The sequence below is a fragment of the Eleginops maclovinus genome, chromosome 5, assembly GCF_036324505.1.
Source record: "Eleginops maclovinus isolate JMC-PN-2008 ecotype Puerto Natales chromosome 5, JC_Emac_rtc_rv5, whole genome shotgun sequence".
Lineage (NCBI taxonomy): Eukaryota > Metazoa > Chordata > Actinopteri > Perciformes > Eleginopidae > Eleginops > Eleginops maclovinus.
The window spans coordinates 1098767-1126316 of NC_086353.1; the positions used below are offsets into that span (position 1 = coordinate 1098767).

The 27550-nt window shown below is 41.7% G+C and overlaps 1 protein-coding gene across 1 annotated transcript in view; it reads left to right on the top strand.

Annotated features, from left to right (window-relative positions):
- The window catches only part of slit1b (slit homolog 1b (Drosophila)), a 57163-nt gene that overhangs the window by 24044 nt on the left and 5569 nt on the right, over window positions 1-27550 (top strand). The window contains exons 5-31 of the mRNA XM_063883689.1: window positions 6994-7065; window positions 7248-7319; window positions 7548-7619; window positions 8340-8503; window positions 8693-8840; window positions 8996-9067; window positions 11416-11487; window positions 11996-12067; window positions 12669-12812; window positions 12908-13071; window positions 13650-13673; window positions 14687-14831; window positions 15940-16014; window positions 16206-16349; window positions 16670-16813; window positions 16971-17137; window positions 17239-17371; window positions 17790-17858; window positions 18531-18602; window positions 19063-19134; window positions 19262-19333; window positions 21989-22152; window positions 24463-24587; window positions 24877-24971; window positions 25505-25644; window positions 26416-26509; window positions 26629-26766. Of these exons, the coding sequence (XP_063739759.1) occupies window positions 6994-7065; window positions 7248-7319; window positions 7548-7619; window positions 8340-8503; window positions 8693-8840; window positions 8996-9067; window positions 11416-11487; window positions 11996-12067; window positions 12669-12812; window positions 12908-13071; window positions 13650-13673; window positions 14687-14831; window positions 15940-16014; window positions 16206-16349; window positions 16670-16813; window positions 16971-17137; window positions 17239-17371; window positions 17790-17858; window positions 18531-18602; window positions 19063-19134; window positions 19262-19333; window positions 21989-22152; window positions 24463-24587; window positions 24877-24971; window positions 25505-25644; window positions 26416-26509; window positions 26629-26766 (2925 nt within the window). The remainder of the gene's footprint in view (window positions 1-6993; window positions 7066-7247; window positions 7320-7547; window positions 7620-8339; window positions 8504-8692; window positions 8841-8995; window positions 9068-11415; window positions 11488-11995; window positions 12068-12668; window positions 12813-12907; window positions 13072-13649; window positions 13674-14686; window positions 14832-15939; window positions 16015-16205; window positions 16350-16669; window positions 16814-16970; window positions 17138-17238; window positions 17372-17789; window positions 17859-18530; window positions 18603-19062; window positions 19135-19261; window positions 19334-21988; window positions 22153-24462; window positions 24588-24876; window positions 24972-25504; window positions 25645-26415; window positions 26510-26628; window positions 26767-27550) is intronic.

Below are 27550 nucleotides of genomic sequence, written 5' to 3' on the forward strand. Positions count from 1 at the left end.
AAAGTAGAGACACTACATACTGATATACACCTGAACATCAGCAGGAGAGGACTCTTTAAAGTAGAGACGCTACATACTGATATACACCTGAACATCAGCAGGAGAGGACTCTTTAAAGTAGAGACACTACATACTGATATACACCTGAACATCAGCAGGAGAGGACTCTTTAAAGTAGAGACACTACATACTGATATACACCTGAACATCAGCAAGAGAGGACTCTTTAAAGTAGAGACACTACATACTGATATACACCTGAACATCAGCAGGAGAGGACTCTTTAAAGTAGAGACACTACATACTGATATACACCTGAACATCAGCAGGAGAGGACTCTTTAAAGTAGAGACGCTACATACTGATATACACCTGAACATCAGCAGGAGAGGACTCTTTAAAGTAGAGACACTACATACTGATATACACCTGATCATCAGCAGGAGAGGACTCTTTAAAGTAGAGACTCTACATACTGATATACACCTGAACATCAGCAGGAGAGGACTCTTTAAAGTAGAGACACTACATACTGATATACACCTGAACATCAGCAGGAGAGGACCCTTTAAAGTAGAGACTCTACATACTGATATACACCTGAACATCAGCAGGAGAGGACTCTTTAAAGTAGAGACACTACATACTGATATACACCTGAACATCAGCAGGAGAGGACTCTTTAAAGTAGAGACTCTACATACTGATATACACCTGAACATCAGCAGGAGAGGACTCTTTAAAGTAGAGACTCTACATACTGATATACACCTGAACATCAGCAGGAGAGGACTCTTTAAAGTAGAGACACTACATACTGATATACACCTGAACATCAGCAGGAGAGGACTCTTTAAAGTAGAGACTCTACATACTGATAAACACCTGAACATCAGCAGGAGAGGACTCTTTAAAGTAGAGACTCTACATACTGATATACACCTGAACATCAGCAGGAGAGGACTCTTTAAAGTAGAGACTCTACATACTGATATACACCTGAACATCAGCAGGAGAGGACTCTTTAAAGTAGAGACTCTACATACTGATATACACCTGAACATCAGCAGGAGAGGACTCTTTAAATGTACTGATCAAAGTCTTAGTCTTACATTAACTTGGCTTTTTAAAACATTTAAATACCTTTTTTTTTTCTCCAGTAATGTTTGTGTTGTGCTTCCTTTATTTGTCCCTGATTTGAAGATGTCTCTAACAATTAACATACTGTATTTCTGTGTGTCAAAATGAATGTGATGTGTTTGTAAAGTGTGATCAAGTCTTTCCTCCATCTGACATGTTTTGACATTTAAATACCTCAGTGTGTGTGTGTGTGTGTGTGTGTGTGTGTGTGTGTGTGTGTGTGTGTGTGTGTGTGTGTGTGTGTGTGTGTGTGTGTGTGTGTGTGTGTGTGTGTGTGTGTGTGTGTGTGTGTGTGTGTGTGTGTGTGTGTGTGTGTGTGTGTGTGTGTGTGTGTGTGTGTGTGTGTCGGGTCTTTTAAAGGTCATTCTCTCATTGGTTGACCACAGTTGTCTGTTTCTGCGTCTCTTCGGATAGTTGTTTTCTTTTTCTGCTCCAGATCTGGTTTCAACTCCTCTCTCTTCACTCTGTTGGGTTTCCCCTTCGATTCATCTGGTTATTCTCTTATTTTACGCTCTCTTGTTATTTTTTTTTTGCCTCCTCTGTCTGTTTCTGTGTACCCTCTTTGGAATTCAGTATCCCCAGTGTAGGACATGTTAGGCAGCAAAGAAGAGCCTTTTAAAGAGAAACCGTACAGCCTTCATTTCAAAGGTTTGGGATCAATTGGCAAACGTTTTTTTGGTCCTCATGCGATAAGACCAAGACGGCATCGTTGTTGCATTACATTGTGTCTTTTTGATAATGAAAATGTAGATTTATTTTCCGTTATTATAACTTATTGAATGTGTTGGGCTGCAGAGACCAGACTACTACAATAAAATATTAACCATGTTGTTGCTCTGACTCTGTCTGCTGACCTGCCTGCTGAGGGTCACTCAAGAGGTGTGTGTGTGTGTGTGTGTGTGTGTGCGCGTGCGCGTGCGCCTGTGTCTGTGTCTGTGTCTGTGTGTAGTCGTGAGGGAGTTATTTAGTGCTTTTGTAACTCCAGTCAAGTGCTCTTCCTGTGTTTACTTCCAGCTTGATCTGCAGATTTGGTGTTGGGGAGAAGGACATAGTTTTCAGATGCATCTGTCCACACAACCAGATTATGGTGTGTTTCTGCTGCTGCTTGGTTTCATTTAAGGAGGCTTTGAACTATTGTGTTGCCCTCCAAAGAAAACTGTAAATGAACACTGGTGAATTGTGAGTGGTGATGCAATGCTTCTCCCTGTTGCTGCTTGACATCTTTACCAGAAAACATACTTGTTAATATCAACAGGAACAGAATATAAAAAACAAGACAGAGCAAATGCTTGAATGAAGCTGCAGGAAAAGAGCAAAACAAGACATGCAATTGCATTGTTTAATATCTCAATTAAAATGAAATGCAATAAATATATAACTGTATCTGCTTTCAGTCCGTTTGCTAAGCTACAAAAATATCTTGTTGACATTATTTGTTGTCTTTAATGAACAAAGTGAACATTGAGACGAACAAAGAAGTCAGCAATAACACCAAAACACATACAGCATCTTTAATGTACTCAGTATTATGTGAGCAACAGCTTCATTTGTGTGTTTTGTGCGCTTTGTATTATGTCGTGCAAACCTCACTGAATCTAACCCGTGTTTGACCCCCTGTTGGGAGGGATGGACAGAGAGGTGATCAGTGGAAGACGAGTGGGAAAGTTTACCTTTCTCACCCTCCTCTGTGAGCAGGGATAGAGGGAGGGGTAAGGGAGGGGGTGGGGGGGATATTGAAACGACAGGAGAGACGAGGGAACAAAGAAAGGATGAAGAGGAGCGAGGCAGGACGGAGGGGAGGGAGGACGGGGACACAACGGATGACAGAACGGATCAGAAAATGAATAGAGGAGATAGCAGAGAGAGCAAATACTATGAGAATACCTACTGTCCACACACACACACACACACACACACACACACACACACACACACACACACACACACACACACACACACACACACACACACACACACACGTCCAGCTGTGACCAGTCTGTGTTTCCCTCCAGTAAACATCATATCCAGCATGCTGTTCTCCGGGCAACAGATATCTTGACAACCTGATGGGAAAGCATTTTTTAATATTGGTGTGTGTGTGTGTGTGTGTGTGTGTGTGTGTGTGTGTGTGTGTGTGTGTGTGTGTGTGTGTGTGTGTGTGTGTGTGTGTGTGTGTGTGTGTGTGTGTGTGTGTGTGTGTGTGTGTGTGTGTGTGTGTGTGTGTGTGTGTGTGTGTGTGTGTGTGTGTGTGTGTGTGAGAACATAAGAGAGAGCTGCTACCCCTCTTGAAAGTATATGTGTTTTTCTAATAGCTTTTATTGGAGTATACCTCTTAATGAACCTTGCTTTCTATACTGTGTTTCCCATTAGGTGCACCTGTGTATCTGATTGATAACGGACAGCGTGTTGTATAGTTGCACTTATCCAATTAGGTCAGACGGCAGCGATTTAGAAGGGGATGCAACATGACCTCACTGTATGAAGCGTAAATGAGTCTGGACAAGGAGACGCTTTAATATTGGATTCAGACATGGGTTCAGCTCTCAGTTAAAGCTCAGCTCAGCTTATTCTCTGCTTCTGTACGCCCAATTATCCCGATATTGTCAACGGACAGTTTAATTTCCCTTCGGTGCAATCACAGAATCACAGAATCGCCACCTATGACTGTATGCAGTATAATTTGCAGCAGTTAAAGAATACACTTCATAAAATAAGATCTGAGACGAGGGAAAAGATGGAATAAAGCAAGACTTCTAATCTAAATGGTCACAAGTTGTAATGATTATGAAACAAATCTGGAACTCCCTCCCTCCTGACCTCCAGAATATTGACTCAAACCACGTCTCAAAACATCTCCACACTTGCATATCCACCCTGATCTCTACTCACGTCGCATCCTCTGTTCTTATTCATTACACTCTTAATGTTCTTGTTTTTTCTGCCGCTGTTTTGTTTTGATTTTGTGATTGTGTATCTTGCACAGCGACCTTGAGAGCCTCAGGAGGCGCCTATATAAATAAAATGCATTATTAATATGAATTGGTAAGTTGATTGACAGACAAATAACTGCCAGATACTTTGATAATTGATCCATCATTATTTAAATGCAACAAAAAAATGCTGTTTTCGACCTTTCAAATATGGAGATTTCCTGCTTTTCTCTTTCTTATCAGATTAAACTAAATATATTTAGTTTTTTACTTGACATTACAAGACATTTAAAGACTTCACCTTGGGATTCAAGAAATTAGGATCGACATTTTCACTATTTTCTGACACTTGATGGAACAAATCATTAATCCTTTAATCAAAAACAACAGCGTTTCTATAAAAATATAGCATGAGGCGCTAACGTCACTTCGGGCCCAAATTAAGCCCTGCCCACTTTCTGGTGACAATCCTGCATGAGAGTGAAGAGGAAAATCATAGTGTCTTCACGTCTTAAAGCTGAGAGTCATATATTGCACCTCCAACAACAAATAAACCCAGAGCTCCGGTTTCTTTACTTCCTATCCAGAAGAAAGGAGAGTGAAACAAAGGATCAGAAATCTCAGTTTCAGTGTCAGCCTGCTGCCTGCCACTCGTCCAAAATGTGTTGGGAAAACCCTGTACAACAGTTATCATCCCATTAGCCCGCTTACGTTTGTCAATATGGCTTATTATTTATTGGTGAACATGTTAACTACTCTTGGAACTAAAAGAGCTTCCAGTTGTGTTTCCTAAAAGGAAACAGCTCTCCACGGTTCAGACTTAGTCTCCTCATACTGTCCCGTAAGCATCCTGCAAATCTCTAAATTATTTTTGACACACACAACTACAATCCTTCTGACAACATTAGTTTTCTGCCGCTGAGGTCCAGGAGAGATTAAGTGTACTGTCTGGATCAGAGAGAGGGTCAGACACTAAGGGAAGGGTTAGTTTGGTTCACTGACCTTCAGCTCCCTCTGAAGTGAAGCAGAAAAACTGTTTGTGGAGCCGGACTTCTTCTCTCCTCTGTCTCTTTCTATCAAGCCTCCATGTCTCCTCTCCGTCTCCATCGACATAACAGCCTCTCTCTTCTGCTCCAAATCTCTTTAAAATCTTCTTGATGGCTTATTTATTTTCTTACCCTGACCTCCATCATGTCCACTCTCCATCCACTTGTCACTCCTCCGTCACTCTGTATATCCCTCATCACCTCCTCACTGTTGTTTCATGTCTCAGACTCAGCGTTATGCTTCTGAACCACAGCGACAGTGTGGAGTTTACTTTCATTCACTTCCCGTTTTATTTCAAGCTGTGTTTGGGGATTTTTACCGCTGACTTCCTCTGGTGTACCGCTGAACATTTGACAGAGGCTACAGGAAACTGACGGATGATGCTCAATAGATCTGCAACCCATACTCCTTCGACAGAAAGACAATGGCCAACTATTTGGTGATTGATTGTTTTTTAAAGTAACTTTTCAAGCAAAAATGCTATTTTCCGCCACTCAATGTTGAGATGTGTTGCTGTTTGTGGTTTAATATTATATTAAACCACATGTTTCTTGGGTTTTGGACTGACACAACATCCTCAACATAGACATAGGAGAGTTTGATAAACCAGGATGGAAAATCTTCACCTCTTTCTGACATCTTTTAGATCAAAAGACCATCTGGTTATTCCCTAAAATGAAAGAATGATACAAAGAATGTGATTTACTTGTATTCCTATATCCCTCAAAATGAAACTAAAATGCTAATAAATGCTTTGTTCCTCAAGCATGTTTTTGTATTCTAAAATAGGCATGCAGTATTTACCTCTTTAAATTAAGTTTGTCTTTGAGATGGTCAGAGAAACAGGCATAACTTTACCTGAATCCAAGACTTAACCACTGTACGGTGGCCATTAAAGGACATCTCAGACCCAGTAAGCTCCTTACTACCAATAGTTAGTATATTGAAATCCAACTTTACATCTGTTAGCGCTCTGACGTTAAGCATGTTAGCATGTAGCATATTAGCACCCTCCTCCATTCCAACATGATATTTCAGTCCGGTAGAGCTCCAGACATAGGCATAATGACTTGTTAAAGTATTTGGTTGTGGAGTGAAGTGTAGTACGGTGTATGATATATTAAACTACACTGTCCTGTTCTGCAGAGAAGACTAATTCAGTGTAACATTGTGTGTGTGTGAGTGTGTTCTGAGGCTGGATGTCAGACAGTGCGTTATGTGAGCAGTGTGTGTCTCGGGTGAGCGGGTGATTCCTCCTCTGTCAGGCTCTCTGGTTTGACCCTGACGTTAATGGAGTGTGAGTCTGAGGTCCTCCAGGGCAGTCTATCTGTCACTCACACACACACACACACACACACACACACACACACACACACACACACACACACACACATTCACCCCAGTAGTTTTGCCTTGATCAGCTGCTGTTGTTTGTCTGTCTCTTCCGCTTGCATTAACCACAGACCTTATTTCCAGCATCTTACCAACAACACATTGAGTTTGAGACGAGGGACACTGGAAGTGCTAACTCATTTCCAGGGCATAGGATACATCATTCCTGCACCACTCATTGTGAAGCCGGCACATGTGACCCTCTCTTAGCTGTATCTCCCCCCCACAGATCCCTCAGGGCTGAAGTGAAAAATGACATTAAGATAAAGAGGAAGTGGTGTTTAGATTGGTGGGAAACTAGCTGGTAATGGAGCGGATCGGTCTTTAAATTACTGGATTGATGGAGTAAAGGATGCAGGGTGAGCCAGTGTGTTTGCAAGCACAGAGGCAGGAAACTACCGTACATTAAGATCTGGAACTTACGATGCTTTATTGAGTTTGGTTTAAATGTTCATCAGTATGTTTCTGTCTTCTGGTTTTTCAGGGATTTGAGTGAAAATGCCATCCAGGCCGTCCCAAGGAGAGCCTTCAGAGGAGCCATGGACCTCAAAAACCTGTGAGAAAAAGGACACACACACACACACACACACACACACACACACACACACACACACACACAAAATACACACAATAAAAATAGTCAAACAAAAATATGGTGTCTACTTTCCAATGTTTCTTGCTCCATTGATTGATTGATTGATTATTATTGTTCTGGTTTTGTGTTCTTCTCATCACCAGTCAGCTGGATAAAAACCACATCAGCTGCATCGAAGAGGGAGCGTTCAGAGCGCTGAGGTCTCTGGAAGTACTGTGAGTATCCTGGAAACCATTGAACATCGACCAAGTTCAGGTCGATTTGCATTTCAGTGACAGTCAATTTCCATCTGTGTGTTTTAAAATATACTGCAGTGAATTATACTGATGATGATGATACCTTCTCATCTATTTCTCTCTATACCGTCTCCTCCCTCCTCTTCCTCCTTTTCTATTGTGATTGTTTCCTCTTTCTGTCTCCCTCCCTCCCTCCCTCCCTGGCAGGACGCTGAACAACAACAACATCAGTACCATCCCCGTCTCCAGTTTCAACCACATGCCGAAGCTCCGCACCTTGTGAGTCCTTCACCTCAATGCACTACACTACCCAGAATTCCACACTCTAGAAACAGAAACTCAGTGATATTTGAACACAAACTTAACAATACTTCTTTCTTATTTGTCTTCACTTTTCTCCCCTTTTCCTTATTTTGTCCCTCATTTTATTAATTCATTTCTCCTGTCGTCTAAAATCTTTCTTCCTTCACCTCTTCCTCTTTCCATACCTCCATGTCTTTTGTCCCACTCTGCAATTCTTGGACTTATATTCCCCCCTATTCTCTCATGATTTCTTCACTCCCACCTGTCCTTTTTCCCACTTTACTCCCACTTCCTCCTCTGATCTCCCCTCTCTCTCCCTTCCTCTTTCCTTGTTCCCTGTTGCTACCTTCCTTCACACATTTCTCTTTCCATTTTTCTTTCCTTCCCTCTACACTCTCAATTTCCACTTTCCACTTCACCCTCCCACCAATTCTCCTTCATGTTTTCCACAATCCTTCACTCCCACCTGTCCTCTTTCCCTCCCTCCTTACCTACCTTCATCTCCCTTCTCACTCCCTTTTCTCTTTGCATTTACTCTTCTCTTGTGTCACACTCTCCTTCAATTCCATCTTGATTTTCTGCTCACTTTTATATTTCACTGTCCCATATTTCCTTTACTTTTCCCTCCCTCCCTTCATCCTACTTCCTCCCCTGATCTCCCTTCTCCATCCCTTCCTCTTCACACCTCCCCCCCAGCCGCCTGCACTCTAACTCCCTGCGCTGTGACTGTCACCTGGCCTGGTTGTCTCCCTGGCTGAGGCAGCGAGTGTCTCTGGGTCTCTACACTCAGTGCAGCTCCCCCCCCACGCTGAGGGGCCTGAACCTGGCCGAGCTAAGAAAGAGCGACTTCGCCTGCTCAGGTACAGAATACAGAACAGGGGTGTTTTTATTTGTATTCACACTTTATTGTTTCTTCTTAGTAAAGATTTCTGTGCTGTAAACAAATAAATGGGAATTGATTGAAATGACATGTTTTCCCACGTAAAGTAGACACAACCCACTGAGGTGTTAGTGTGTGTGATGGAGTTGTAAATGTGATTTGTTTGTAGGGAACGGCGGCAGTGCGTTCGTGCAGCCGTGCAGCCTGGCGTCGGGCTCCTGTCCCCCCATGTGTTCCTGCAGCAACAACATCGTGGACTGTCGAGGGAGGGGCCTCACCGCCATCCCCGCACACCTGCCGGAGGCCATGACCGAGATGTGAGTATCCCAGAGGAAAACCAAACATTTGTAACTGATATAAATGACAGTCCTCTCTCACCTAACAGAGTAAAGATCATACTGAGATGACCTCTCTTATAATCGCTCCTACAACACTTTATTTTTAATATGTTTATCGGTGTCTCTTTTTCCAGTCGTTTGGAGCAGAATGGCATCAAGTCGGTTCCTCCAGGCGCCTTTACCTCCTACAAGAAGCTTCGTCGCATGTGAGTCCTCTAAAGACATACTTGTACTAATACACGAATAACTTTTTGTACGAATATCAATGATTTTCCCACGTTCCTCCTTTGAACATAACACAGTGACTATAGACTGCATAAAAGAAGTAGTAACCATGACGTCACCCTTTGTCTTGTGGACATCTTGAGTGGTTGAAGTCAATTAAAACTACATTTTTAGACGACCAAGATGTTTGCAAATAACTGTCAGGAACTATTAATGTCTAAAAAGTTACAAGACAAAGAAACGGAGCGCACAGACCATCATGCTGTATTGAAGACGACTTTAAACTAGGCATTGAAACCATAAACTCATCATGAAAATGTTTTACTGAAATAACAAAGGAAGTGAAGAGTTGGGTCATTTTCTCGTAGACTTCCATCAAATTTGACTTAATTTTGCAACCAGTGGATTCGCTCTGCAGTTTAAGTTTACTTCTGTACCGGCTCACTTTTAAGACCCAGGTGGCTTGATTGCTAAACATGAATTGATAAATAGAGTTATAAAGTACAGTGCGAAAAAATTCCTGCTTTTAATTCAATCAACTGGTTTCAGCACTACCTGATATCCGCATTACTTACTGGTTACAAAACTGTAATTGAGAAGCATTCAAGATCTAGCTCAAATGTTGACGTCCACTTCATAGAAAATTAGCTGATTTTTACTTGTAAATATTCTATAATTCATGTCCAATATTTTAGATTAAAACACATTTATTTAAGACTTTATCAATGTGTGTTTTGTATCAATAAAAGCCTTTAAAAAAAGAAGATCTTACATACCTCATAGCTTCTATGATTTAAAGCATAATTATAATTATAATGGCACCAAATGATTACATATACATCTTCTTCATAGGAGGTCTTTTTAAAGGAAGATAGATTTGCTCCATATAGCCAAAGAAGCTGTGGTGTTATGGCTCCACCCCTTAAATGTCATCTCAACCAATGAGATGATAGTATGCCAGCCTCCAAAGGGCCGATACCGCTGGGAAAACGTCACTGTTTTTTACTCTGATCTGCCAACTGGATCTCTTCTTCCTCTGCTGTGGTTTTCCTGCTCGACATAACAAACATCCCCTGTGGATTTTCAGCTTGAAGCAGCGCTTGATTTATGTCAGCCTGTAAAAGAAATGCACTCCCAATCCAAAAACGTTTAATGGTCATGCACGATGAATCAAATGCTCATCACTGCGATCTGGTGTCTAAATTGCACATTCGACCCCAATAACAATGTTCATTTTAGTCTCTTTTTATTATTTTACTTTGCCAATTTCTATTCTAAGACATTTTCTCTGTTTGTGGTTTCCCTTTCCCTCTCAATCTTATTCGTCTCTTCCCCCCCTCGTCCTCTTACATCATCACTATGAGACAGTCCCAGGGCTTCAGAGAGGGGTTGATTACATTACCAGGCGTCTTTAAGTTGTTTCTCCTCACATTTATTATGACAGTGGAGCGACGGACGTGTGGCAGCAGAACAAGGACTTTATAATCTGACATGTTGTGGTTGTGCGGCCAGAACAAGTCAGAGTGAAAACTAAAAGTTGGCCGGCAGAAAAGCTCTGACTGGATTCCACATTGGGTCGGGTTTCTCGTCCCTATAACTGTCTTTTATTTGATTTGATTTGATTTGAGGATTCGTGTGTGTTTTGACCCTGGAGGCTTTTCTGCCAAAATACAGTCACAAGATATTAAAACAACCATTTGAATCAGGCAGTATCAAGTTAATCAGTAGAGTTCGAAGGTTTTTGGTTGACAGCCTGAAATAAGGTCTGACTAACACAAGCCGAAGAGATTTTGTTCTTCTACTTAAAATACCTCAATAAATATCCCACTGGTGAATACAAATAACAGCTGTTCCTAACAAGTCTCTAAATGAGACGACTAAACGTCATCACGCCCAACATTAGCCACCTTTAGCTTAGCGGTGGAGACCTGAAGTCATGTGACCGTGCTGTAGTTCCTTTATAGCCCAACATTAGCCTCCTTTAGCTTAGCGGTGGAGACCTGAAGTCATGTGACCGTGCTGTAGTTCCTTTAGAGCCCAACATTAGCCGCCTTAAGCTTAGCGGTGGTGACGTGAAGTCATGTGACCGTGCTGTAGTTCCTTTAGAGCCCAACATTAGCCGCCTTTAGCTTAGCGGTGGTGACCTGAAGTCATGTGACCGTGCTGTAGTTCCTTTATAGCCCAACATTAGCCACCTTTAGCTTAGCGGTGGTGACCTGAAGTCACATTTTGTTTATATATATTATTATATAAGTGTATTTTGCTTCTGTGACTTAAGTCTGTGTTTGTACTTGTTTGTGTGTCTATGTATTATTTGTTTCTTTCCCAGAGACCTGAGTAACAACCAGATATCTGAGATTGCTCCTGATGCTTTCCACGGCCTCCGAGCTCTCAACTCCCTGTAAGTAACACACTGATTCTGTGTGTGTGTGTGTGTGTGTGTGTGTGTGTGTGTGTGTGTGTGTGTGTGTGTGTGTGTGTGTGTGTCCGTCTGTCTGTTAGAGTGTTATCAGAGTGCCTATACCAATATGTGTTTACATATGTCTGCGTTAAGCCTGTCTATACCTCCGTATGTTTGCACCGCATGCGTGTGTTCTTCATCTGCTGCTATGAATAATTCAAAAGTGGCGCCTGCTCTCTGTAAACACAATTATTTATGAAATATCAGAACTTACACACAATCACAGCGGGTGGCCTGCTGGTCTGTGTGTCTTCATGTAGTGTGTGTGTGTGTGTTCACTTATCCCTATACTGTATGTATCTGTTCATCGTTTGTGCAGCCACGTGAATGTTTTACCAAAGGAGTAAGTGTGTTTATAACGATGTGAATTGAAAATAAAAGATCATAGCAGCACTCTTTTTGAATGCGCTGGAACACGGTGTCTCTAATAAGCTGTCTCTGTGTGCAGGGTGCTGTACGGGAATAAGATCACGGAGCTGCCCAGCGGAGTGTTTGATGGCCTTTCCTCTGTGGAGCTGCTGTAAGTCCAAAACCACACTGAGCATCTATTGACAAATAAACTGAAAGAGCCCATCATGTGTCGGAGCGTTGGATGGAAACTAGTAGGTGTCTCTGTGACGTCCAGCTGCAGTAAATCCATTAACATGCTGTGAGGTCACTTTTTTGAACGGTGTACCATCTGTAACCTGTGAGTTGTCGTCATGTATATATGTCATATATTTCAGAAGAAGGTTTTGCAATGAAGACACATCCTAACGATGGAGTTTAATAATAATATTAATAATAATGGACTTTATTTAGATTGCAACTTTCATGCTTTATAGAGTATGACAATAAAAATGGAGAAGCATAATTAAAAACAAGGTATGAATATACAGAAAGAGTTATATCAAAGCAACAGGAATACTGCTAAAATTACAATTGCCCCAAAATGAAAAGCCAAATTAACTAACTTTTAAAAATTCCAATAGATGTTGCTGTTGTTTTTTGTTGTAGTTTTCCTCTAGTAGTGTAGTGTCACTTAGGTATGTCAGGGAAAGGTTATTTAAAGCCTTGTAAACCATTAAAAGCACTTACTGGAAACCAGTAACCAGTACCTGATGCTCTCTGGTGTTTCTCAGGCTGCTGAACGCCAATAAGATCCACTGCATCAGAGCGTCCGTGTTCAAAGACCTGGAGAACTTGGCCCTGCTGTCGCTGTACGACAACAAGATCCAGAGTCTGGCTAAAGGCACCTTCAGCTCCCTGCACAGCATCCAGACACTGTGAGCACACACACACACACGCTATTTTAAGTTCTGTTCCACTCCATTCAGCCTGATCTGACTGATGTCCTGCCCCCCTTGTGATTTCCCATCAGCCACCTGGCCCAGAACCCCTTCGTGTGTGACTGTAATGTGAAGTGGCTGGCCGACTTCCTGCGCTCCAACCCCATCGAGACCAGCGGAGCGCGCTGTGCCAGCCCCCGCCGCCTCGCCAACAAGCGCATCGCTCAGATCAAGAGCAGCAAGTTCCGCTGCTCCGGTCAGTGTGTGTGTGTGTGTGTGTGTGTGTGTGTGTGTGTGTGTGTGTGTGTGTGTGTGTGTATGTGTGTGTGTGTGTGTGTGTGCGTGTGTGCGTGTGTGTGTGTGCGTGTGCGTGTGCGTGTGTTTACTGCAGTGAAAAAACAGCTGTTCTAGCTTCTCAACAGTGATCATTTGGGGCATTTCTTTCCTTAAAATCATCGTAAGCTAAATATTGTTCTTTAATTCCTGACATTTTAGAAACATAAAAGAGTACTCTTTAAAAAAAAGCCCTCATCCTGACACAATAAACAATGTTAGCAGACAAACATTGCATTATTAAGGTACACAGAAGCTCGTTTTTAATGCATATTTTACTTTAAAATTACGTTTTTTTTGTCGTATTCAGCGTTAATTTATACTGATTGAATTTCAATTGAAGCTTAAGGTTAGAAAAGATCAGCTTACCTCATAAAGTCTTTTGTTGGAATATAAAACTGGCTTTTTAGGGCATACTGTATCTTCATGGACTTCAGTGCGTGCATGCCGCTGTTGAAACTTCTGACTTTCTGTTTTGTGTCTCTTTCTTTTTCATGACAGCCAAGGAGCAGTACCACATCCCAGGTGATTGTTTGTCTGTATTAAGCCGTCAAGTCTTCACTGTCTGTGCCTGATTACATTTGAAAGTACAAAACATTTGAGCTCCGGCAGCCTGACAGGATTTAATAACCATAGTATTCACTGTGGCAGCACCAGAACGTGACTTCTAAATCTGTCGTCTCACTGTTTCATCTTAAGGTTCAGCTCAATATCTGCTGGATTTACAGCAACATTAGTCTTCCAAAGCCAGACTGAAGGATTCCCGAACCATTTGTCATTCACTCAACAGAGTTTGGGTGAATTTAACAATCTGTGATCCAAATGTGAACCAGATGTTCCCAGCTGATTGAACTGGTTGACGGACTAATAACGTATACTGTATATGTGGATATAAAATCAAGCATTGTATTTTAAAACTGAGGAAATTAATCCCTGCAGATTCAAGTTTAGGTAGAAGTTTCCAGGACAGCTTCCAATCTTTCCAGTTAAAACAAACCTGAAGCCAGAAAAGAGAGAGAAATTAATCAGAATTCTTAATTTATCCCGGAGAAATGGTGTTTTTTGACAGTTGCTCCTTTTAAAAGCTGAATAAAATATAGAAATAAAATAGGTATTATAACCCTTAGAAATGAAAGTAATAATGTGCAAAATAATACATACTAATATTTAAAATACACATAAGTATAAAAGTTAAATGTCCATTAAAAATGAAATGAAAAATATATTAAAATATTAAAGTTAAAGGAAAAATTTGCAAAAAAAACCCACAAATATTTAAAAAAAACACAACAATAGAAAGAAATTGTCGAATAAAGAATACATATAATAAGAAAGAATAAAATATTTATAAAACATAAGAAGAAACTTACTTCATAGGTTTCATATCAACATGTCATTTAAGGAAATAACTCAATTATTTAAAGACTACTTTCACACCACAAGAAGACAAGTTTTACCCACGTTAGTACTTCTGTCTGTCCTCACTGTGTGTTTCCGTGTGTGTGTGTGTGTTTGTGTGTGTGTGTGTGTTTGGGCAGGTACCGAGGACAGGCGTCTGAGCTACGAGTGTAACAGTAAGCCGGTGTGTCCCGCCAAGTGTCGCTGTGAGGCCAACGTGGTCGACTGCTCCAACCTGCGCCTCACCAAGTTCCCCGAACACCTGCCCTCCTCCACCGAAGAGCTGTGAGACACACACACACACACACACACACACACACACACACACACACACACACACACACACACACACACACACACACGTACAGCAGATACCAGAGGTTTGAGCCTGATGAAATAATAAAAGTCTAAAACTTATAAAACAAACTGAATTATTTTTTGAGTTTTCATAAAAAATATCAGAGCAAGAAATGTTAAAGTTCAACAAGTAACTGTATTCTGAGAGATGAGGCTAACTGTACATGTTGATGAGTGAACTTCACTGGATATTGATTCAATAACAAATAACTAAAATAATCATCAGATCGACTAAATATTTGTAACTTCTGGACGTAAAATACGCATAAAAAAGGTGCAATTTCTCAATGATTATCTTCTAACATACAGTTTAGTTTTTGTTCTTTCAGACAAAAAGTCCAAAATACTATAGATATTCAATTAGTATATGATTTAAACAAAGAAAATTGGCAAATCATCACTTTTGAGAAGTTACAAAAGTTGAATTCTGATGAATTTCTTCATGAATTACTTAAATAATAAAGCCATTATCACGGTCTTCCATCCATCTTTCTTTTCATTAGTTAGTAAAGTGCTTTTTCTTTATAGACCTTCCTGAATTGCTTGTTTTCTCAGATCAACTGTCCAAAATATGCAAATTAAAACCAGAAAATCCTCCCCTTTGAGAAGTTGAAACCAGTCGATGACATTTATTGCTCGTTAATTGACTGAAACAATAAAGCAATACATACTTTTTGCTGCTGTATTCCTAGTATTTAGTGTATCAGCACTTAAAAAAATGACTGTGATTTTCCAATACTGTGTCAGTCTGGCTCCAGTAATCCCAGTGAGCTATATTCTATTTGTGGGATGCTTTTATTCAAAGTGCATGGCCGGTCCCAGTGGGGTCCGCTCTGCAAGACACACTCCTATGTATGAACACACAGACTGTACACACACACACACAAACGCACACGTCGGCACTTTATGGATATCCATGCTGACATGTGTGTATGGACTCTAATGCATGGATGCACACTCAGTGGACACACACACACACACACACACCAAACGGACTCTCCTGCTAACAATGTTTTCTCTCCGCTGTGTGTTTCAGGCGTCTAAACAACAACGACCTCTCGGTGCTGGAGGCCACCCGAGCCTTCAAGGGTCTGTCGCAGCTCAAGAAAATGTAGGTCACTCCGGAAAGAACTTTAAAACAATGACAAAAAACCCGTTTGAATCATCGAAGGAAAAGTCTGTGGAGATCTCATTGTCCGTCCGGAACAATGACCTTAAAGGGATGGGTCGGATGTTTGGAAGTGTGGTTTAATGAGGGGCCTCTTCGAAATGTAGAAAACGTGTCCTCTTCATCTCTTCCAGTAACCTGAGCAACAACAAGATCTCAGAGATCGAGGACGGAGCGTTTGACGGAGCCTCGTCGGTGGTGGAGCTTCACCTGACGGCCAATCACCTGGAGTCAGTGAGAGGGAGCATGTTCCGAGGCATGGAGGGGCTACGCATGCTGTGAGTTCACCGCCTCCCTCTCCTGTATGTTCATCGTCAGAGAGAGAGGGGCGGAACATCAGACCCCGATAGTCCAACAATAGACAAAATGTAACAAAATATAAGATGAATAAATTAAATGAAAGGTGAAATGGGCCCACTGTACCCGAATAATTCATGTAAGAGGATCACAACAATCCCTTTTTGTATGGCCTCATGCACTCAAATCCAAATTTACTATGTGTGTGTGTGTGTGTGTGTGTGTGTGTGTGTGTGTGTGTGTGTGTGTGTGTGTGTGTGTGTGTGTGTGTGTGTGTGTGTGTGTGTGTGTGTGTGTGCAGGATGCTGAGGAACAACAAGATCAGCTGTATCCACAATGGCAGCTTCACGGGTCTGAGCAATGTCCGGCTGCTCTCGCTCTACGACAACCAGCTGAGCACCATCCTGCCCGGAGCCTTCGACACACTGCCCAACCTGTCCACACTGTGAGAGACACACACACACACACACACACACACTCTCTGACACTCCTCTCCAATCATCTAGAGAGTTCAAACAGCTCTTGTTCAGGTTCTTCCGGGTCATTCCTCCTCGGTCAGGGCCGTTCTAACACAGCACTCTTCATCTCCTCTTGTCCATCAGGAATCTTCTGGCGAACCCCTTCAACTGCGACTGCCGTCTGTCCTGGTTCGGAGCGTGGCTTCGGAGCCGGCGCATCGTGACGGGGAATCCTCGTTGCCAGAGCCCCGCGTTCCTGCGAGAAATCCCCCTGCAGGATGTCGCTGTCCCTGACTTCCGCTGCGAGGACGGTACGACACACACACCTAACACTATAATACCGACAGAAAGTTCAGATCTATAGAAGAACTCAAGCTATTAATACCTCCCTCTCCTGTGTCTCCAGGTTCAGTTCTGGAGGACATCAGCTGCTCTCCCGGCCCTCAGTGTCCCAGTCAGTGCACCTGTATGGACACGGTGGTCCGCTGCAGCAACAAACACCTGCAGGCTCTGCCCAGAGGACTCCCCCGCAACGTCACCGAGCTGTAAGTCGGAAACTCACACACTTTTTAAACACCTTACCCAATCCTGTTGCTGTCAGGTACTTTGGTCCAGGCTTCTCAAGTTTATGTAAGAGAAAGCTGGACTTTAAGACGTACATTAGACAGTTTATAAGCCAGTTTAATCAGGTGTAAAGGATGCACATGCAACAGTAATTATCAGCAATAGGTTTAATAAAGCTGCATGTAAGAAAATCAAACATAAAAATCCTGATATTTTCCTGCAGTAACCTGGCACTTTAATCAAGTCATGTGCTGTCAGATCATAATTAGATGTAATGCATTCAGGAGGAATAAATCAGGACCTTTAGACTTTGTAGGGACGTGATTATGGTTGAATCAGTGATGTATTGTTCAGAAATGTCCTAAATAAAGAACTTGAATTACTTTCTCTTTCTCTCAGGTATCTGGATGGTAACCAGTTCACCAGTGTTCCCAAGGAGTTAGCCACCTTCAAATACCTGCAGCTTGTGTAAGAGACACTCCACTCTCTCTCCACTAACACATCTACAGCCACTGTCCTGACTTCTGACAATGTGAACAGTAATAATTATACATGAGAATCTGCATCCAACCTCATAGCTAATGTTTTAGTTTTACAATAAGGTATGGAAATAAACTGGATGCATAACAGCTGCATGTGCATGTTGGCTGCAATCATGAACACATCCAGCAGGGGGCGCTGTTGACTGTGTGGTTCAGTCTGTGGTGGAGAAATCCAGCTCATTAAAAAAGCTTTGATATATATATTGTCACACACACACACACACACACACACACACACACACACACACACACACACACACACACACATGCATGCATTTCTTCATGTAATTAGCTTTATTATAAGGTACTCTTATGGGATAAATTGTGTGTCTTTATGGAGAGGTTGCAGTGTGTGTGTGTGTGTGTGTGTGTGTGTGTGTGTGTGTGTGTGTGTGTGTGTGTGTGTGTGTGTGTGTGTGTGTGTGTGTGTGTGTGTGTGTGTGTGTGTGTGTGTGTGTGTGTGTGTGTGTGTGTGTGTGTGTGTGTGTGTGTGTGTGTGTGTGTGTGTGTGTGTATGTGACACCCCTGTAGTGTGTGTTGTGTTTGCAGTATGTGTGTGTTATTGTCTATTAATTGGAATTGACCTTTGCATCTCCAGAGATCTGAGCAACAATAAAATCAGCTCACTGTCAGACGACTCCTTCTCCAACATGAGCCAGCTCACCACTCTGTGAGTACACACACACACACACGCACACACACACACACACACACACACACACACACACACACACACACACACACACAAACACACACCTAGTGATGTCTTACATTGACTTGTTTTAGATACGATTCCAACAGCCACCATTAATTGAAATCCTCACGATGCAGGATATTTAAAAACAGCGTGTGCTTCTGCCTGTCTTTGTATTTAACTCACACTAATTAATTGACTCCATCGTGGAAGTGTGCCAGATTTAGCCGTTAAAGCTCAGTTTGATCTGCAGGCCCTGGCAGGTTGTTGGCATTAAATGAAACATACAGAAATACACATGAGCCCAATTAAAGCACATAAACGGACACATAAGTGCAGATAAAAGCTAATGGGTATGAACAATTATGATCCGGGAGAAAGTGTGTGTTATTAATGATGTCATCGAACTGTGATATTTGTTTACTCTCACCTGCAGGATCCTCAGTTACAACTCTCTGCACTGCATCCCCCCTCTGGCTCTTGGCGGCCTGCGCTCTCTGAGACTACTGTGAGCACACACACACACACACACGGACACACACACATCATCTATGGTTTGGACTTTACATATTCCTCTGTCGAAGTCACTGTGTTTTCCGTTTGACTTTTGACCCTCATCTGTTGCCGTCGCTCAGCTCTCTCCATGGCAACGACATCTCGGAGCTGCAGCAGGGCATCTTCAGCGACGTGGCCTCCCTGTCTCACCTGTAAGCCTTTAAATAAACATGTAGCGTACACTCACACACACACACACACACTCTCACACACACACACACACACATTAGTATGACAGTTGAATATGAGTGTAACAGACAGCAGGGTCAGGCCTCGCTGACAGAATGAGGTTTGTGTGTGTGTGTGTGTGTGTGTGTGTGTGTGTGTGTGTGTGTGTGTGTGTGTGTGTGTGTGTGTGTGTGTGTGTGTGTGTGTGTGTGTGTGTCAGTCAGATAGAGTCAAGTTCTCAGAGAGTTAGTGGTTTCAAGTGGCTGCTTGCGGGATTGAATTAACCGGAGAGATCTATCGCTTCCCAAAGGTCTATTGATGTGTGTGTGTGTGTGTGTGTGTGTGTGTGTGTGTGTGTGTGTGTGTGTGTGTGTGTGTGTGTGTGTGTGTGTGTGTGTGTGTGTGTGTGTGTGTGTGTGTGTGTGTGTGTGTGTGTGTGTACAGTATAATCATCTTCAGTCAAGCATGGCCCATGTGAGTCAATCTGAGGATGTATTGGAGGGAGGAGAGGAGAGAAGGGGAGGAGGAGGGAGGGAGGATTTTTATTTTTGTCTTCTGGAGACATAAAATCAATTCTGAAATAAAACCCTGCCAGTAAGGGTAATGAATCAGACTGTAAAATGATCTGGTGCTCAGATTTACATATTGCAGTACCGTAATTTCCGGACTATAAGCCGCTACTTTTTGCACAAGCTTTGAACCCTGCGTCTTATAGTCCGGTGCAGCTTTTCTATGGATGTTTCATGATCGTAAGAGGTTTTGTTTTGGTTTGTTCCGCTGTTGTACGGCACTACTTTGGCTGGCGGAAGGGCATGTGATCAGACACACAGTCACGGGGGAAAAGAGTGGTATGTTGGTCACATGTCCGTCCGCCAGGCAAAGTAGTGCCGTACGAATTAGCGCGAAAAAGAGACTAGCTTAGCAAGAGCAAGACGAGTATTACAGGAGCAAAGGAAGCTTTCATCCACAAACCCTCATTATGGCAAACAAAAGAAATGCATATGATGCAGCTTTTAAATTAAAGGCAGTCGATTTGGCTCTCAACGAGGGAAATAGAGCTGCCGCACTTACCCTTGGTATAAACGAATCAATGGTGAGACGTTGGAGACGCCAGCGTGAAGAACTGGCTCAGTCCAAAAAGACGAAAAAAGCTTTCAGAGGTAATAAAAGCAGATGGCCCAAACTTAAAGACTTTATTGAAGACTGGGTGAACACACAGAGAGCAAACGGGCGAGGTGTTTCAACTGTGCAGATCCGACTGAAAGCCAAAACAGTCGCCACCGAAATGAAGATAGAATGCGGCTTTTAGTCCGGTGCGGCTAATGTATGAACAACAGGATTTCCTCCTAATTTTAGCTTGTGCGGCTAATATTCAGGTGCGCCAGCAGTGGCTCAGTCAGTAGGGGCTTGGACTAGGAATCGTAGGGTCGCCGGTTCAAGTCCCCGAACAGACTTGAAATATGGTTAGTGGACTGCTTCTTGGAGAGGTCCTAGTTCACCTCCTAGGCCCTGCTGTGGTGCCCTTGAGCAAGGCACCGGACACCTCCAATCCCCCCCTCCCCATTGCTCCCCGGGCGCTGCACGATAGCTGCCCACTGCTCCTAGTACTAGGATGGGTTAAATGCAGAGGACTAATTTCACTGTGTGTGCTCTGCTGTGTGCATGCATGTGACTAATAAAGAGGGTTTCATCCTCCGATTCTATCTTCTATCTGCCTTGTAGTCCGGAAAATACGCTATTTACCCTCTTTTCGACTTCTATTGGTTTATCTTTTCTGCTTTGTTTACAGTTTGTTTTGTTTTTCTATTTGTATTTTGTCTTATTATATTATTCAGACATGCTGCGGTGACAAAAAGCATCCCAAAATAGAATACCTTTTCTTGTTTCATAATATTTCCTGGCTTTGTAAAGCAACAAAACGTTTATTGTTGTTTACGGATGAAAACAAAAACTCAGGGAAATGTTTTCACGTTATTTCACCAATCAAATCAAAAATGTGGCAGAAAAACACGATTAAAAAATCTCCTTTTTATATCCCTGTGGAGCTAAATATAGAGCTGACATACACATTTAACGGCTCAGGAAGATCTTCTCTTTGATGATTGGGCTTTGAGGAAAGGAATTAAGGTACAAAAGGAATAAATCAAACTGTCATGAAGTATTTTCTTTCATGTCGTATCTGTGGTTTTAAAAAGCTGAAGAGGATTTTTCAGTAAATTGGTGAAAGATTATTTATTTTTAAAATCTTGGTAGTTTTCACTTCTATAGCTTCTGATAGGTGTGTGTGTGTGTGTGTGTGTGTGTGTGTGTGTGTGTGTGTGTGTGTGTGTGTGTGTGTGTGTGTGTGTGTGTGTGTGTGTGTGTGTGTGTGTGTGTGTGTGTGTGTGTGTGAGAGGATTGAGGGCTCCACCGTGTGGCTTTAAAAAATAATGCTTTTTCATAATTTCACTCTTTCTTTTTTAATCCTTGTCCTTCTCTTCTCCTTTCTACCTAGTCGTCTTTCATTTTCCCTTTCCCCATCCTCTTTACTTTTCAAATGTCCTCCCTTCGTCTCTTTTCATTTTCCCCTTCTGTCTCCATCATGCCCCCCCCCCCCCCTCCCTCAGTGAACTGACCCTCAGTTTGTTTCTCTTCCTCAGAGCAATTGGAGCAAACCCTCTGTACTGTGACTGTCGTCTGCTCTGGCTCTCGGACTGGGTGAAGAGTGGCTACAAGGAGCCCGGCATCGCCCGGTGTGCCGGGCCCCGCGGGATGGAGGGCAAGCTGCTGCTCACCACGCCCGCCGACAAGTTCCAGTGTCTGGGTAAAGTGGTGGCAAGACACCCTCACTGAGGAACACACACTCACACATGGACACAAAGGAAAGCTCTGCATTGGTGATGTCTGTGTTCTTATTGAAACTGCTTTGGAAGATTAAGTCACTTGAGAAAAATGTAGAGTTCTGAACCAAAAGTCATAATTCAAAGAAAAACGTCAGAATGAAAAACACGTCAGAAATGTTTCTGATACAGGCTGAATAAAAAAGGGAGAAACAGAACAAATGTCAGAATCTAAAAAAGTCAACATTTCTGACAAAACAGTCAGGATTCCAGGAAAGGCTATTAAAAATAAGTCAGAAAACTAAAAACTAATTCCAATTATCAGAAGAAAAGTCAGTATACTGAAAAAGATTTATTAAGAAAGTCAAAATCTTTAGAAAAAAAAGTGAAATTCTGAATCATATTTCCCCAAAAAGTCAGAAATTGAAAAAAAACTCAGAACATTTATATATTGTTTAATCATTTTAAAAAGTCAAATATAAAAATTCTAAGAAAAATTCATAATTCCCCAAAAAGTCAGAATTAAAAAAAATGGAATATGAGCTAAACAGAAAATGAGAAATTAAATTAAATTCAAAACCTTTTGACTGCAGAATATGTAGATTAGGCAAGAGTTTAAAAAACAGGTAATCCACTCAGTAAAAGTCAAACAAAATGAATAAATACAGAAATGAATTAGACAAAAACTAAAAATGATAAAACCAAAATAAAAGACCAATGAAAAGCTAATCTGAGATACGAGGGAGCCAGCTGTACTCTCCATTGAATTTATTGAGTCAGCCCAAGTTACTTTATTTCTACGGCCCAATATCACAAATCCCTTTGATGACCGAGAGTCTTCAGGAGTTCAGAACAGAGAGAGGCCCTTACAGATCGAAGAACCAGAGGGTTATTTTAAAGCAGTGGTCTTCAGAAAGGTCATTCCCATCGGCAGACCTACTTAAATTATACATCGGGCTGATATGAAAGAATAAGTAATTGAAAGTTAAGGCAAAGAAGAAGAGTTTGAAGTTAGAATATTTTGACTTCTGAAACAGCAGGGAGGATTTATATCTTCACAGGGCGTGATCTTTTTTCAGGGTTTCGTATTAATTCGTGCCTCAGGATTTACTTTCAACAGATTTATCCGCGTTAATGAAAAGCTTAATTAATCTGCGGTGAATTTGAAGTGGTGAAATAATAATAACAGCACCCTAGAGTTTACTGATTAACCATCCCAGCAGTTTTTCTCTCAGCGGTGTGACATTACACCCTCTGTGCATTATCCCAGGCGCTAAGTTTACTAAATCAAAATACTGCAGCTCTGTTGAAGAAAGTGTGAACAGCTCACTTTAATTAATGTTCCTCGTCACCTCCCATGGAACCGTTTCGCAACAGGATGTAACTTTCTCTCCCAGAGCTCTGCAGGTGTCTGCCTTTTCTTTCAAAAACCTTTTAGGAATGAGTCTTTATTTCCCTAAATGTAACTCTGACACACTTATGGTGATTAAGTCTCTCCGGCTGCTGACTGTTAAATCTGATGCTCGTACAGTATGAACATCAAATGTATATCTTCATGTTTTTCTAACTCTAGCCGGACTTTACCCCAGCTTTGACATCAACTATAGAGTTCTGAACCAGAAGTGATTTTTTTGTTAAAAAGGTCAGATAAAAAAAAGACAAAATTCTGAGAAAAAAGTCAAGAAGTCGTAATATTGAAAAAAAAGAATTCCAATATAATCAAAATTTAAAAAAAAACTGGATACTGAAAACATTTTCAAATATAATCACAAAAATAAAAAAAATTAAAGAAAATTACAAATAAAAATCTGAACACGAGTTAAACCCTATGTTTGTGTGTGTGTGTGTGTGTGGGGGGGTGGTCCAGTCTAAGTGGTTTCATGTGGCAATAAATGGCACACATTAGTTAATCACAGTGATATGTTGGTTTATTCTGATCCCTGTGACCCACCTTAACCACAGTTCTTATGACTGAGTGCAGTTTAACACAGTGGAAATACAGAAAATGTACTTTAAATCCATCACAGAGCAACTAGTTTAAGATTCGGGGTCATCAGGTGTGATTGAACACACACATTTCTTGTTGCCTTTAGTATATTATAACATACCTTCCTCTAATAACTCAGATAAACCAGCGACTGACTCTTTGAACAATAATCATTTTTACTGCCTGTGTGTGTGTGTGTGTGTGTGTGTGTGTGTGTGTGTGTGTGTGTGTGTGTGTGTGTGTGTGTGTGTGTGTTTGTGTGTGTGTGTGTGTGTTCGTGTGTGTGTGTGTTCGTGTGTGTTCTCAGGTCCGGTAGAGGCATCCGTTCAGGCCAAATGCAGCCCTTGTGTTTCCTCTCCCTGCCAGAACCAGGGTGTGTGTCAGCTCCACGACACTGAGCTGTACACCTGCACCTGCAAGTCCGGCTTCACGGTATGACTTTAGTGTGTGTGTGTGTGTGTGTGTGTGTGTGTGTGTGTGTGTGTGTGTGTGCGTGCGTGTGCGTGCTTGCCCAACCTTAATATACCAAGCAATCAAATTACAAACCCCAGAGCTCAATGTTTAAAATCACTAATCCAATATTTTCTGTGTGTTTGCGTGTTGTCACTGATGATAGTCCCATCAAATTACTCAGTTGACCTGATCTGATTAGAACAAAAGCTCATGTGTGTGTGTGTGTGTGTGTGTGTGTGTGTGTGTGTGTGTGTGTGTGATATTTCAGGGTAAACACTGTGAGACTCCGGTAGATGCTTGTGTCAGTAACCCCTGCACCAACGGGGGAATCTGCATCAGTGACGAACAGACCCGAGGCTTCAGGTAACGAGTCCTGAAACCAACCTCTAACAACGACCCAAATTTATTTCAGGATATTGTAATTATTTCATTCCACTTTTGGATCTTCCTGGTGGTATTTTATCCGTGCTTGCAGACTGGCTGTAATGTAGGAATGCCACTGTTTCACATTATCGTACAACAGATGTTGCCGATGAAAGTCTTAGACCTCAGGCTCCCTCCAACAATGATCATTAAATATATAAATAATCCAAGGGCCTCTAATTCAATTAAATTCAAAATACTTTACTCTTCCCTCAAGGGCAATTCAATGCAAGCTTTATGAGGATACATTATAACACAGATAATAATACATAAAACACAAGGAGAGCACAGACTTCTATAGAAGCTGTTCTCATTAGTGAAATATAACGTGCCCAAAATGTTGTTTTCCCGGGTACGGGCAGAGTGAATGTATTCAATGTAACTAAACAAACAAACAAAGCTACCAGAATCAGGTGCGTGAGTCTGTAGATGTGAAGGTTGTTGATTTTACATGTTTATTTGTTTTTGTTTAGCTGTGCGTGTGCGTTTGGTTTCCATGGCACGTTCTGCGAGGTGAACGTGGACGACTGCGAGGACCACGGCTGTGAGAACGACGCCACCTGTGTGGACGGAGTCGGCAACTACACCTGCGTGTGTCCGCCGAACTACACCGGTGTGACTCCTCCTCCTTTATCCTAGTGATGCTCATCAGTTAGCGACAATGCTAAAGAACTTATGGAGTCAATACCTTTGATTTAAGAAAGTTAATGGCATTTTTTGATTATTGCAGAAAATAATCCGTCAAACAATAACGATAATCTCCATATGTTATCACCAATTCATGATTTTTTAAGTTCAAGCTAATTGTGAGCTAAGTTGGGCTATAAAGGAACCACAGCACGGTCACATGACTTCACTTCTCCAGCGCTAAGCTAAAGGCGGCTAATGTTGGGCTATAAAGGAACTACAGCACGGTCACATGACTTCAGGTCACCACCGCTAAGCGAAAGGCGGCTAATGCTGGGCTATAAAGGAACTACAGCACGGTCACATGACTTCACTTCTCCACCGCTAAGCTAAAGGAGGCTAATGTTGGGCTATAAAGGAACTACAGCGTGGTCACATGACTTCAGGTCACCACCGCTAAGCTAAAGGTGGCTAATGTTGGGCTATAAAGGAATTACAGCACGGTCACATGACTTCAGGTCACCACCGCTAAGCTAAAGGTGGCTAATGTTGGGCTATAAAGGAACTACAGCACGGTCACATGACTTCAGGTCACCACCGCTAAGCTAAAGGTGGCTATTAAAAAAACCTATTTCTTCAGGACGATGGAGCAGGAAGTGCTAAAATGCTAACTCATTTCCAGCTTTTAGGACTCATTCCTGCACCATATCTTTGGTTTCAATTTACAAATTCTGTTCCTCTCTTCTCTCGTTCTCAGGTTTGTTTTGTGAGGAACTGGAGGATGTGTGTTCTCCAGGTAGAAATCCCTGTCAGCATCAGTCCACCTGCATCAGCACTGTTACCGGCACCAGGTGACCCCCCACACACACACACACACACATACAGTTTTGCTGAGGTGTGTGTTGAATCTCTAAAGTCCTGCTCCATGGTTCATGTGGTTTATTTATGAGTGTGTTTTTTGTTGTTGCAGGTGTGTGTGTATTCCAGGCTGGGTGGGGCCAGACTGCAGTATAGATTATAATGAGTGTGTGGACCATCGCTGTCAGAACGGGGCTCAGTGTGTCGACCATCTGGACGGATACAGCTGCGTCTGCCCGCTGGGATACAGGTACTGGGAACACTGGGAGGGACACTGATGCTGCGCCCGGGGAAACGGAACACTAACAATGTCATGTTAGTGTGTTAAGGGAACAAGAATCAGATATATAATGAAATGATCAAAAATCAGCTGCTTCTATTTAACTTCTGTCCACTTCAATGAATGATGCTTATCTTTAATTCATATTTACTTTACACACCTTGTTGAAGAATATTATATCAATCCTGAAAACAACCACCTTTAAAAAGAGAAACTACAAACAATCAGCCAACCATTTATCTGACACAAAACCAAGGTGATGTAATTAATTGTGATGAAAGACTTTATAAGATAAACTTATCTGAGTACATTTCATTTTATTCTTGTTCTTATTTGGCTTTTAATAAGAAGATTTTTAAATCAGTAGGACATGAACTGTTAAAATCACATTTAAAATAAAGGAAAATGTTTTTACCGTAAATACTAATCGCATGTGTTGTGGAGGGAAGTTTATTTCTAAAAAAACATTTTCCAACAAGGCAACTGTACAAAAATAAACCATTACAAGCATTTAAGACATAAAAAACCCTTTAAAAAATCTGTTTAAATGCATTTAAAACATTCATTTTGGGGCCAAAATACTATAATTAAAACAAGCTCAAATATAAAAAGGCAGGTATCCAATAAAAGGAAACAGGTTACAGTTTGTTGTAGGTTTTAATATGTATTTGATTTCATAAAGGCAGTGTCAAAGTGAGAGTCAAAGTCTTTCCAAAATGTAATTCAATAGTAAACATTAAGCAGATCAAAGAGT